At 39.0% G+C, this 14,069-nt stretch overlaps 1 protein-coding gene across 1 annotated transcript; it reads right to left on the bottom strand.

The window, feature by feature from the left end:
• Positions 1 to 448: 448 nt before the first annotated feature.
• On the bottom strand, positions 449 to 9,362 carry LOC138875913 (uncharacterized). Its single transcript, XM_070154792.1, has 4 exons — positions 8,741 to 9,362; positions 8,490 to 8,548; positions 836 to 904; positions 449 to 718 (listed from the first exon to the last, which is right to left on the bottom strand). Exons 1-4 carry the CDS (start codon positions 9,360 to 9,362, stop codon positions 449 to 451), a joined length of 1,020 nt encoding a protein of 339 aa, XP_070010893.1.
• Positions 9,363 to 14,069: the final 4,707 nt, after the last annotated feature.

Here is a 14,069-nt window from a genome sequence, read left to right on the forward strand (position 1 = left end):
TCAGAAACAGATCCTGCTGCATACAAATCTCGAAACAAATCTAATTGGACCTCGACATAAATCTGCTCCTCATACAACTCTCGAGGAACATTAGGAAAATCTGAAGTATGGGAAGAGGACGGTTGCTCCAGTAATCGGGCCTTCTTGACCTCAAGAGCAGCAACTCGATCGTAGAGTCCAGAAGTCTCTTTCTCCAACTCTCCAACCCTCTCATCAAGTTTCTCTTCTTTAAGCCTTGCCATTTCCAAGTCATTTTCTTGCGCAAAATGGAGAGTCTGGATCACTACCTCAAGATCCTCCACCTACCTCAAAGCCTCTGACCTAGCAAACTCCGCCTTCTCAAGATCCTCTACCTTCTAGGCGACCTCGCCACTTAGAGCATCTGTTCTGAATTGACACTCATCAAGCTGGCATGCAGCAAAACCACCTCAGCTTGGAAATCGTTTCATTAGGCTTCGATCCCTTTGCTGATTTTGAGCTCTTCCTCCTTACCTCTCAACGTCCCTTCAAGGATGCTACACTTATCGATGGCCCTCATAAGCTCATCATCCTTCTCCTTCAACTCATCGCGTAGGGCCCGCAAGTTGCCTCCCTCGCCAAAACATCTGCGAATATCCCTATACTTGCTGCGGTACTCAAAATACTTGTGCTCCAACTTCTCAAGTATTTTGTTATGCTTCTCCTCCCTTCGAGCGCTCTCAATCTCCAAGATCATGGTCTGCAATCATAAGAAGAAAAAGAAAGGAAGCAAAAATAAGAATGTCTCCTATAATAAATGCAAAACTCTAAACAAAGAAACACTACAGTTAGAAAGACAAAAACGTAAAATACTAACCCTAAGGGCAAGTCCGGCTATGCTCCTCGACAGAGTAACATTGTCCAGTTCTCTTGAGGGTTTCACCTTCTATGTCAGAGCAAAGAGGGCAGAGGGAAGGGACTGCGTTCTCCGTATTCTTCAACAGATCACGATCCATGGGGATCGCAATTGTCCTCGTCGACCCTTCGAACCTCACCTCGAGTGGGATAAACCTTTATTTCATCATCCTCAGGTCAACGAAATCAATGTCTGAACCCATATCATAACTATCTTTGGCAACTCCTTTGCCTCTCCCATCAGCCAAAAAACAAATTTTATCGACTTGCTGCGAAGTCGACGGCTCCTCTTACTATAAATAATTAGAAACCCCGGCGGTCGGCCCTTCGACCTCCGTCATCACAGAAGGGAGAGAATACCTTCATCGACCTCCGCCGATCTCGGAACCTCAAATGCAAGTCAAATATCATCTTCAAGGACAATGGTTACCGTCTCTCGAAGGGTAAATTCATTGTCAAATCTCCTTTTTCTACCCAGAAGGGTATAGGGAGATAATTAAAGTGGCAATAACCGAAACGGAATTATTTATATCAAATTCAAAGTCGCCACTTGGGATAATTTATGGTGTCCCAAGTCACCAGTTTAAAATTCCGAATCGCGGAAGTTTGACTTTGTTTTACAGTCCGCAAAACACAAAAATTCGGGTAAGGAATTCTGTTAACCTGGAAGAAGGTGTTAGGCATTTCTGGGTTCCGTAGTTTTAGCACGATCGATATGATCATACATGTCTTATTAAATTGTCTAATTGCTTATTTTTAAACCTATGTTCATCTACCCCCTTAACCATTTTTAATTGCTCAATTAATCGTAAATTTGAAATTATCTTAAAACGAGTCACGCGTACGTGTACTCATTTCGTTTGGCGCTTCAAGAATCATGTCACGCGTATGTGTCCACAATTAATCACGCTTTATTATTATTAAGAAAGTTTGATCGAAGTTGCGTGAACGCATACTCCAATTTGATTTTTAGGATCGTAATTATGTCACACGAACGTGTACACAACCACAATGATTTAATTAGAGCGCGCCTAAAGAATCCTAACGTATTCGTAATCATTTTTCTAAGTTTCATGCCTACTGAGAGGATCATGAATTTAGGGAAAATTGTTGGAGCTATTTTAAACAATAATCTATTTTGTAAACTGGGCTAACTCAGTGACTTTCAACTAAAGCTCATAACCCCAAAAGATATTGAAAGAGAAAAACACTAAGGCCCAAAGCCCGCTTACTTCTTATTAGCTAAAGCCAAAATCCTTTTATACTAAGAGGATCTCCAAAATCCAAACATCCATATCTGATGACCAAACATTGGTCAAGCTAAGTAATTAAAAAATTAAAACAACATTCTAGAATCAATGCTCATAATTAATCTCTTATATACACATATTTAGACACAGATTTAGGCATAAACAATATAGGGAGGAAATTTTGTATAAACAGTGATTAACAAACGCATGAGTAGGTTAACAAGACATTTACCCAAACGGTTTTTTTGAGCCATAACACTATTTTTTACCAGATTAGTAAGCCTATAAATAGGCAAAGGATGAGACAAGGAACTGCTGAACATTTGTGCTTAAAATTAAAACTCATACAGAATTAAATACAACAATAAGAAGGACATCACTTTTAGATACAAATGGACTTATGTATAGATAACTCAAGTTTCATTAATCCTAACAGAATACCAAACAAAAAAAGAAACGAAAGCAACTTGAAAGAGCATATGCATGAACAATTGCACATGACTGCTTTCTCTACCTCCATAATACACATATCTCTTCTATACAAGCATATTTCATATCCAAATATAATCCAGAGATTCAAGAGAGGTACCTGGATATAACAAATGAACAGAATAAGAAAATAGAGCTCTGAAATCAGCAAATGACAGCAGAAAATAGCACAAGCAACAACAAGAAAATAGCAGGAAACCAACAATACTACAGCTTTCAACTCAAATCAGCAAAACCGGTAATATGGAAATAAACCATTAGACAATGTGAAGGAAAATCGGCTTGAACATCTCATTTTGTTTTTTTATTTATATTTCCCTAGCTTTGAACTTAAAGAGAGGAAAATCAAAAAATGCACTCAAGAGAATCAGTCTATGTATTGTTTTAAGATTTCTTGTGTAAAACATCTGTGGCTATTCTATGAGATAAGCATGCTTTTATAAGAAAAAAACGCAACCGCTCTCCTATGTGCCTTCCCTAATTTTCAGGGGAAAAAGAATATTTTCCTAACCAATTTTGCAACTTCTCCCCCCCCTCTAAATTCAACATCTTTTGAAGACTAGAAATGGACAGTTGTCCAAGTCTAGAAGCTTCTTCTTCTTCTTTTTTTACTTCCCAATTGACCCCATTTAAACTCTGTTTATTACCCCTTTCACCCCTAAGCCCTCGTATTTACCACTTAGGACTAAAAATGCCTGGGCCTTGCACTTGAATACCTAAACTAAGATAAACCGACAAACAAAGCAGAAGGAAACTCATCCCCGAATTTCAAATCCAATGGGCATGTTTCTCACACAGTGCATCCCTTTTCAAATTAAACACACTGATAAAAGAAAGAAAGAAAAAGAAATTCATGTTCCGCTGACATCAACGAACATAATCCAACAAATAATAATATGTAATTGACCAAATGTCATTATACAATTTATTAACTAACAAAAAAAACTAACTAAAAATCTGACTAGCAACAATTAAACTAGAAAGAAATGAAGAGCTAGATATATGAGTTACCAATCAAAATGACTCACGAGAAAACCCAAGATTCCAATCAATGCCGGAGTTTCAAGGTTGAACGACAGCAACCTCTGTCCGATGAACACTTATTTGAACTCATGACATTCGATAAGTATTTCATTGGGCAAAGCTCGCTGAGGTTCAACAGGTTTGACACAGAAGAAGAACTCCGGTGAAAAGATTCCGGACAGAGTAGGTTAGCATCAAACAAAAAGGTCTTGAACGGGCCAAACAATTAGTGTAAAATTCATGGTACCTCTACCTTAGCTAGAAAATTGGAAAAGGAAGAAAAAAAATCTAGGGTTTTGATTTCTAGATCAAGAATTGGAGATGGTGGGTGGGGATTTTTGAAAAACTGTTATGGAATTAAGGCTTAGGGGTGTTAGGGGAGTGTAGGGTGTGAATTTAGGGCTATTTGGCGACGTGTCACCTCCGTGGACAATTTTCGGCAGCGACAGACGGTGGTGGCTAGGAGAAGGGTGAGAGACAAGGTCTACGAGAGTGTCTAGGGTTGGGGGGGGAGGTCCTTTGGAAAATTATAAGGGATATGGGGTTCGTTCCCAGTCGTTGGATCATTGAAGATAAACGGCTGGGATTCAATAGGTCAAAACGACGTCGTTTGGGGTGTTAGAGGATTGGACCGGTATTGGGGGGTTTGGACTTGGGCTGGCTGGAGAAGAGGGAATTGGGTCAACAATTTAGGCCAAATTTGGTCTCAACTAAGCTCTTTTCTTTCTAGTCTTAATAATAATTAATTTTTATTTTTTTAAAAAATCCTATAAAATTAACTAAAACCGTAAATTAAGTCCTAGATAAACCTAGAAATGTAGATTAATTAAATAAATTATCTATTTATAATATTAAAATAATTAATTTACTTTAAAACTAATGAAAAAAGGTACTAATTCTAAAACTAAGGCTAAAATGTAGAACAATCCATATTTTTTTTGGTGATTTTCGTTTAATAATACAATTAATTAACGACTTAACCTTAAAGATGTAAATAACAACCTAAAATGCAATGTATAAAATTTTGAACATTTTTAGGGTATTATTTCATGATTTTAAAATGCTAGTCATGCAGCTAAATACAAACAATAATTAACAAGACATTCCTAAAAATGCTATAGAAATTACAATAATTGTAAAAAATTTATTTTGCGAATTTATAGGATTACTATTATCTGAAAAAAATCACGTGTTCACAGTTGCCCCTCTTTGCTCGGAAACACGAAGAGTTTTCGGGCAAAGATAAAGTAAGCAATCCCGAGCAATTTTTGCCCTTTTGGATACTCTATGGGAAACATCTTGAAAAAGTTTGACCGAACCTTGCTTCTGAGGTTGCCTACATATCCTTGGTTATAAAGGAATCAGGTCAGTGTAGTTCTGGAAGTTTTGGTAGTTCGGACTACCGAGAAGCTGTGATTTCACTGTTGTTATTGTACCGCTTGCTGAACTCCTTATTACACTGAAATCAAAAATGAAAAGAAGCTAAGCAAGTTTATCAGCTATGAATTACAAGATTCCTATCTATATGTCTTCAAACTTGATCTTGAAACTTCTGGAGTTCTGTCGTGCATCTTGAACTGTTGACTCGCACTCTCAAGGCGAGCTTCTGCTATTCCTAACTTGAATTAACCCTATTCTTCAGGCGAGTTCCTGCTGTTGTCTTGGGCTTAACTCTGATATGTATTCCCTCATTCCCCAGGTGGGTTCCTGCTACTTGACTTGATACTTGAAGTGAATTCCCTTGTTCTCCAGGTGGGTGCCTGCTACTTGACCTAATACTTAAATGGGCTCCCTTGTTCTCCAAGTGGTCGCCTGCAATTGATCCTCACTTAAAATTTGAAATAAGTTCCCTTGTTCTCCAGGTGGGCGCCTGCAACTTAAACTTAAAATGAATTCCCTTGTTCTCCAGGTGGGCGCCTGATGCTGACTTAAAATTTGAAATAAATTCCCTAGTTTTCCAGGTGGGCGCCTGCAACTTAGACTTGAAATGAATTCCCTTGTTCTCCAGGTGGGCGCCTGATGCTGACTTAAAATTCGAAATAAATTCTCTTGTTTTCCAGGTGGTCGCCTGCAGCTTAAACTTGAAATGAATTCCCGTGTTCTCCAGGTGGGCGCCTGATGCTTAAACTTGAAATGAATTCCCTTATTTTCCAGGTGGGCGCCTGCAACTTAGACTTGAAGTAAATTCCCTTGTTCTCCAGGTGGGTGTCTGATGCTGACTTAAAGTTCGAAATAAATTCCCTTGTTTTCCAAGTGGGTGCCTGCAACTTAGACTTGAAATAAATTCTCTTGTTCTCCAGGTGGGCGCCTGATGCCAACTTAAAATTTGGAATAAATTCCTTTGTTTTCCAGGTGGGCACCTGCAGCTTAAACTTGAAATGAATTCCCTTGTTCTCTTGGTGGGCGCCTGATGTTGACTTAAAACTTGAAATGAATTCCCTTGTTTTCCAGGTGGGCGCCTGCAACTTAGACTTGAAATGAATTCCCTCGTTCTCCAGGTGGGCGCCTAAAGCTGACTTAAAATTCGAAATAAACTCCCTTGTTTTCCAGGTGGGCGCCTGCGACTTAGACTTGAAATGAATTCCCTTGTTCTCCAGGTGAGTGCCTACAGCTTAAACTTGAAATAAATTCCCTTAGTTTCCAGGTGGGTGCCTGCAACTTGACTTGAAACGAATTCCCTTGTTCTCCAGGTGGGCGCCTGCAATTTAAACTTGAAATAAATTCCCTTGTTCTCCAGGTGGGCGCCTAATGCTAAAACTTGAAATGAATTCCCTTGTTCTCCCGGTGGGCACCTGCAACTTAAACTTGAAATGAATTCTCTTGTTCTCCAGGTGGGCGCTTACATTGTGACAAAACAAACAAAACAAAAGAAACTTTTCTGCCCCAGTTTGGTACCGGGAACATCTGTGAGTGTTAATCGAATCCTGTTATCCAAAAGAGCTATAAGAATTTTAAAGTTGAATCCCATTATCTAGGACGACCCTGAAAATTTAAAATTGAATGTCATCTAGTGAGAACTTCAAATCTAAATTCTACTTCCTAAAGGTAAAACTTACGCTGAATCTCATTATCTATGAAGGTCTTAAAATCTTAAAACTAAATCCCATTATCCAGGGGGGTCCTGACGGACTTGAAACTAAATCCCATTATCTAGGAGGGTCCTGAGAACTTGAAATTAAATCCCATTATCCAGGAGGGTCCTGAAAATTTTAAATTAAATCCCATTATCCAGGAGGGTCCTGAGAACTTACGGTTGAGCCTATCTGGCGTACGCTTTCCTCATGGAGGGTTCCTCCAAAACACGAAATTTTCTGCCCCTGTTTCAATCACAGAAAATCTTATCAGTTTGAAAATGTGGTGGTTAGTTTGCAGTATTCTTGCTGAAGGTGGCCTTTCCACTGCCATGCTTTTTTCATATTAGCTGCCTTGGGCTAGAAAAGAATTATTTGACCTTCTGATCGAACCTCAACCACAGAACCCAGAATGACCCGAGTGCCTCACACTCATCCTGTTGTTTTACATTTTTGTCCTTCCAATTTGAACCTCTATGTTTTCTCAAAGTTCACAAAACCACTTGACCACTTGAACTCCCACTAACAGCTTATTTTTCATTTTGAATCATGCTATTGCTGGTATGCTCTGGCCGCACTTTGCTTTGTGCAATTGAAAGTTGGTAATAAGTTTTGAAATCCTTTCTTGCTTGCTTAACAATGCTAACATTGAAAAAAGACTTATAAAAGTAGACCCAAAAGAAAAAACCGAAGCAAAGTGACTTCGAGAAACAAACACAAAGAGGAAATTTTAGACAGAGATGACTATTTGAGGAAGAGTGGAAAAGAGACTTATCTGAGTGAAGCAGCTAGCTCCAATGATCATGACATGAATTTCGGATTAATCCTCCCAGACTGTTCACCTAATCATATTTCATTTTGTACCCCGTATTCATACTTCGAAACCGGGATTTTCCATAATCTAATCTCTGCAAAGTCACGAGCCTCATTCGGCTTGTAGTGCCCTGACGGGTTTTTACCAACAAACCTCTCTCATTTGTTCATCTCTCGACTCACTATCGCCTTATGGTGTTCGCGAGGGTTTTCACCAATAAGACTTTCTCATTTTAGTTTTCTCTCAGCTTTACATCGCCTTACGGTGCCCGTGAGGGTTTTCACCAATAAGACTCTCTCATTTATTCATTTTTCCTTGTGCTCCTGAACAAAAGTGTCACCCATCATATGAATCATACCTCTAGCTTGCTTGACTTAGCATATTTTAAAGATTGATTGGAAGGTCTTTCTTTGGAATAGGGTGCGAGCTTTTGGATGGGGTTAGAAAGAAAAGGCAGCATGCCGGCTTAAAAACAATTTAAAATAACAGGGTTCAAAATTACAACTTTTGGAATCAGATCTTTTTGCAAAACCACAACTGCTTCCCCAGTTTCTTCGAGTCTGGGGAATTTGGACTTTGTTTTGATGGGACCAAACCGAGAGCCTGCCTACGTATCCTTAAAAGGAATCATGTCAAACGTAGTTCAAGACATAGGAATTGCTTTGTTTTTGTTACTTTTTTCTTTTTCTTTTTCTTTTCTTTCTTTTGCTTTACTTTTTTTTCTTTTTTCTCTTTCTCTTTTTCTCTTCTCTTTTTCCTCTTTTCTCTTTTTTTATTTATATTTTCTGTATATGTATTTCTAAACTCTGCTTCTGATTCCAAAAGAGGGGTATGAAAAAGAAAATAAGGCTCAAAAGGGGTAACAAAGGATAAAGTGTTTAGATGGCAAAATAAAATACCTTCGTCATTCCAATCTTCAAAACGTGCCAAGTACAAACAATATAATTAGACAAACCAAAGAAATCATACATAATATCTTTTGACTGCATCAGAATTAATAGCCATATCTACATATTTGCCTTTTATATCTGTTAAATACAAAGCACCATTGGACAACACTCTTGTTACAATGAACGACCCCTGCCAATTTGGGGCAAACTTGCCTTTAGCTTCAGCCTGATGTGGAAGGATACGTTTTAATACTTGCTGACCCACTTCAAATTTCCGGGGATGCACCTTTTTATTGTATGCTCTTGCCATTCTCTTTTGATACAATTTACCATGACATACTACCGCCAGTCTTTTCTCATCGATCAAACTTAACTGCTCCAAACGGGTTTTGACACATTCATCGTCATCAATTTCAGCTTCAGCAACAATCCGAAGGGATGGAATTTCAACTTCTGCGGGTATAACTACTTCAGTATCATATACCAACAAATAAGGAGTTGCACCTACTGAAGTGCGAACAGTAGTGCGGTAACCCAGCAAAGTAAAAGGCAACTTTTCATGCCATTGCCTAGAACCTTGCACCATCTTTCGAAGTATCTTCTTTATGTTCTTGTTAGACGCCTCAATAGCTCCATTTGCCTTGGGGCGATACGGAGTGGAATTTCGATGCATAATCTTGAACTGTTTGCATACTTCTTTCATCAAATGGCTATTAAGATTAGCACCATTGTCCGTGATGATTACCTTGAGGATCCTGAACCGGCAAATGAGGTTTGAATGAACAAAATAGACCACTACCTTCTTGGTCACAGATTTGAAAGTCATAGCTTCAACCCACTTAGTTAAATAGTCAATGGCAATCAGGATAAACCTGTGCTTATTTGATGCCACTGGCTCAATTGGTCCGATGACATACATGCCCCAAGCAACAAAGGGCCAAGGTGCGGACATTGTATGCAACTCAGATGGCGGAGAATGAATCAAATCACCGTGTACCAGGCATTGATGACACTTGCGCACAAAGCTAATGCAATCTCATTCCATGGTGAGCCAATAATACCTTGCTCGAAGAATTTTCTTTTCCAAAACTTACCCATTCATATGCGGTCCAAGATCTGGAGTTCTCTTGTACAAAATTTCCCCGCTCAAGAAAAATCCACTAGCCAAACATCGAATTGTTCTCTTTTGATCACCTGTAGCCTGCACCGAATACACCCCATCTTGATGTATTCCCGGATATCATGGAACCACGGTTCACCATAAAGTTCCTCCTCAACCATATTACAGTAAGAATGCTGATCACAAACTTGAATATGCAGAGGGTCAACATAAGCCTTATCCAGATAGTGTAACATTGATGCCAAGGTAGCCAAGGCGTCTGCAACCTCATTATGGATCCTAGGAATATGCCTGAACTCTACTAATCTAAATAGTTGACAAAGATCATGCAAATATTGTTAGTATTGTATGAGCTTCAAATCTCGAGTCTCCCATTCTCCCTGAATATGGTGCACCAACAGATACGAATCTGCCAAAACCAAGACTTCCTAGACTCCCATGTCCACAGCTAGCCTCAAACCTAGAATTCATGCCTCATACTTAGCCATGTTGTTGGTACAATAGAAACGAAGTTGAGCCGTAATAGGGTAGTGATTCCCTATTTCAGAAATGAGCACAACCCATATTCCGACACCTTTCATGTTAGCGGCTCCATCTAAGAAAAGTTTCTAACTTGGATTTTCATCCTACTCCACATTGTCAATATGCATCACCTCTTCATTAGGAAAATAAGTCCTCAATGGCTCATACTCTTTATCCACCGGTTTCTCAGCCAAGTGATCGGCCAATGCTTGGGCTTTCATCGCAGTTCGAGTCACATGGATAATGTTAAACTATGTGAGCAAAATCTACCACTTTGCAAGTCTTCATGTGGGCATAGGCTTCTGAAAGACATACTTTAGAGGATCCAGGTGAGAAATGAGGTAAGTAGTGTAGGACGATAGATAATGCTTCAACTTTTGTGCCACCTAAGTCAAGGCGCAACATGTCCTTTCAAGGGGAGTATACTTAACCTCATAGGATGTGAACTTCTTGCTGAGATTATAGATGGCTTGCTCCTTCCTGCCAGTGATGTCGTGTTGACCAAACACACAACTGAATGAATTATCTAGGACTGTCAAATAGAGAATTAATGGTCTCCCAGGCTTCGGTGGTACCAACACAAGTGGGTTTGACAGGTACCCCTTGATCTTATCAAATGCCTCCTAGAACTCATCAGTCCATTTGATCGTGGTATCCTTCTTTAACAACTTAAAGATGGGCTCACAAGTTATCGTGATTGAGCAATAAACCTGCTGATGTAGTTTAAATGTCCGAGCAAACTCATCACCTCGGTCCTATTCCATGGCGGTAGCAATTCTTGGATAGCTTGTATCTTTGACAGATCTAACTCAATACCTCACTGTTGTCGATGCCCCCTTTTTCTAAGAGTCGAAATCGGGTATACGACATTTGGGAGGACAACTCTATTCCCTTCCGAAAATTGGGTTTAGAAGTTGAAGAGTCGCCACCTAATGATTATAGTGCATTAGGACACTTTAAGAAAAAATTGAGATGAAGAACCAGAGGTTGGGTAAGGGCTAGAATTTATCTCGAGGGGAAGGTGCTAGGCACCCCTCAAGATCCACTGGTGTGGTTCCCGGCCATGCTACAATTGTGACTTTAAGCAGACAAGTAGAAAAGAAAAGGATTTTTCACATAGTTTTGCAAACAAGTTTAAGAGTTGAAGGAGTAGAGAGTTTGGAAAATTAATTTAAAAGAAAACTTAAAAATTAACAAGTAAAGGGGAGCGGGGTCCTAGGTTTACAAATAATATGGATCACATCAATGCAATATCCAGCAATCACTCCTCAGAAGATGGGTCGCACGTGATATTAGTGCACTGGTCATCATATCCATATTCTACCCATCCCACCCTGTTAAGGTATTAAAGCACAGAAAGTTTTGTTACTTATTGCATGCTAGTACCCGTCCCAATCCTATCAGTCCCGGAGGCATTTAGGACTACTAATCCTAAAGGGAAAGGTATTTGGGGCCTTTTGAGAGCTTTCAAAGGACAAAACACTAGCCGTCAATCAAAACACACAATGCAAGTAAAAGGGGACGCAGATAAGCAAGTAAGGCTCAAGTAAACCTCCTTAAGTCAGACAAGCCATGGAGTTTAGCATGTCTTGCATGTACTGGTTTGGTCTTTAAAATTAAAGCGATAAACGGACTGGTTCAACACATACTTTTAAACAGGAAGTCTGCATTAGGCTCGCTCGAATGCAGTTCTTAAGGACTAGTCTACTTTCAGCTATGTGTTGGATAGAACTAACGATTTCGAAAAGCGAACTGGTTATGAAGTTTTACTAGTTTTTTATCAGAGTGAAACGAGTTTTAGAAAAAGAATGTATTGTTTTGAAAAAGATTTAAAAGAAAAGAAAGGAGCTTCAGAAGACATGCAGACTAGTTGGAAAAAAAGAGTTTCATGAGCCTTATCAGAAAAAAGTGAGTTTCAGAAAATGCCAGTTTGGTTTAGAAAATGTTTGTTAACTTACGAGGTTCAGAAAATCAAAGAAGACTGCCAGTTTTACCAAAGTATATATTAATTTAAACAGTTGGTGCTGTTTTGAACAAATGAGACAGTTCCGACTCAAAGTCCCTATAGGCATGCTTTCTATACGTTAACTGATTTTAACACTTTTTTAACAGGAGTTTTACAAACATGGTATCTATATGCAACTTTATAATTAAGCCTACAGTTTGCCTAATGGTATCATTATGTGCAGAAATGTAAACCCCTATGAGCACGGTATCTATATGCATAGTTGCAGAAAGTTTTAGAAGTTAAATTCTATAGGCATGGCCTCTACGTGTGAAATTGCGCAGTGTAGAAATTAAACCTATAGACATGATTTCTACCCTTTTGTGCAGAAAAGTAACCCCCTCCCCTTTTCACTAAAATCCCATGAGTTTATACAAATTATTACAGACCAGTAAAAAATAAGACATAAATAAAAAATACATCAGAAATTACAGCTATATCCGAGCAGCCTAATTTAGACTTAGTATCTAACAATATGAGATTGAAAAACTTCCAAGATCCAGATTTCCAAAGCCTTCTCTTATCTAGGGTGTTTCAGAGATCCAAGGAATTTCAGGAACTCCGAGCAGTGCTTACACCCAATATGTTAATTAGAAAGAGTTACAGTGCAGTGTGGAAGAGCTAGCCCTCATGTGTCCAAGTTCAGAGGGAGCTCATGGATCCCAAAGCAAGGCTCACAAGAGAGGGGCAGAAATTAGGTTCTAAGAATGAGTGTAAGTGCAAGAGAGGGGGTTGGGGAATGTCGTGGCAGGCTGGTGATCATGCCTAGCCACAAGGTAGGCTGGCACACCTCTGACCAAGCCTGTTCAGCCAACAAATAAGAGCACAGACCTATTGAAGGTCAGACTATGGTCTGGGCAGTGATTAGGACACTGCCAGACCAAGGTCTCAAGCTCAGAATATATATAAGGGGGAAAAGGAATGGGAATTGAAAGAGTTTAGGACTCAGGGAGTCCAGTCCATATACATGAACAACAATGTCAAGGGTTGTCATATTTTCTGAACCATAACTCGGCAGACAAAGGGTTCAGGGATGGGGATTCATATAGGAGCAGGAATAACAAGCTTGCAGAAAGTAGTAAAATAAACAAAGAAAAGACTGAAGCATAAACACATAAGAAAGGGGGCAGAATTTAAACAAGAAGAGACATACCAGTTGCAGAAAAGTAAGCACAAAGAAAAGTAGGATACTTGCATCCAAAACACAGTCAGAGAAGAGAGCTTATGAGTTCAGAGAAAACTCGAATGCTTTTTTTTAGAAAACCTAAGTGTATTTGAGAGAAGAAGTGGTGACTTATGTTGTGTGTTCGAACTTGTTTTTTGAAAGAGAAGATGTACAAGTATTTATAGTTTTGAAAACGAGTAGAGAATAAGGTAACAAATAAGGTTTCAACACAAACATGGAAATAAACACAGTCAGAATCAATTAACATATGTATTCCCCTTTTAATCAAGGGATTACTGCTCAAACGGACACTAACAGGATTAATATAAGGAAAGAAGATCAATTTGTAAGCAGAATGATTGTTACCATAAAAGGAGCAGTAAAACCATATAGTTGGATTAATTCTAAATACAGGAATGTACTTATTTTGGAAAGGATCTGGTAAGGCCAAACAAAGAGAGAGAATCAATTAACCCTTAACGGGCGAGTAAAAAATCAGAATTTCATAAGGAAAAGTTTTGAAAATCAATCACGAGTTTGAAAATCAATCATAGAAGGGAATCAGTATATAAATGAAGTGCACAAGTAATAATCATGTGAGGCCAAGCTATGGCGAGAAGGAACAGCATACAGTAATAGCATAAAGCAAGCATTCATAGTATGATAGTCATGTAGGGTCAAGTTTCAGTGATTTAGTAGTAGAGGAAAAGATCAGAAGCATGCGAAGAATCAAGTAAAAAACCTTTCTGAAAACACAGTCGAGTTTGACAGATAGTCGGAACTCAGAACAAAAAGGAATCACATAAGGAAGAGAGATGCTGAAACAAAAAGAATCAGGCTGAGCAGC

The sequence above is a fragment of the Nicotiana sylvestris genome, chromosome 8 (assembly GCF_000393655.2).
Source record: "Nicotiana sylvestris chromosome 8, ASM39365v2, whole genome shotgun sequence".
Taxonomy (NCBI): domain Eukaryota; kingdom Viridiplantae; phylum Streptophyta; class Magnoliopsida; order Solanales; family Solanaceae; genus Nicotiana; species Nicotiana sylvestris.

Bases quoted from the DNA above. Each gene is read 5' to 3' on its own strand.
- LOC138875913 (XM_070154792.1), bottom strand. From the start codon at position 9,362: ATGTCCGCACCTTGGCCCTTTGTTGCTTGGGGCATGTATGTCATCGGA. The intron at 8,549-8,740 runs GTAAATTGTATC...TGTATTTAACAG, and splicing joins ACTGGCGGTAGTATGTCATG to ATATAAAAGGCAAATATGTA. The intron at 719-835 runs GTTAGTATTTTA...TTATGATTGCAG, and splicing joins TAGCCGGACTTGCCCTTAGG to ACCATGATCTTGGAGATTGA.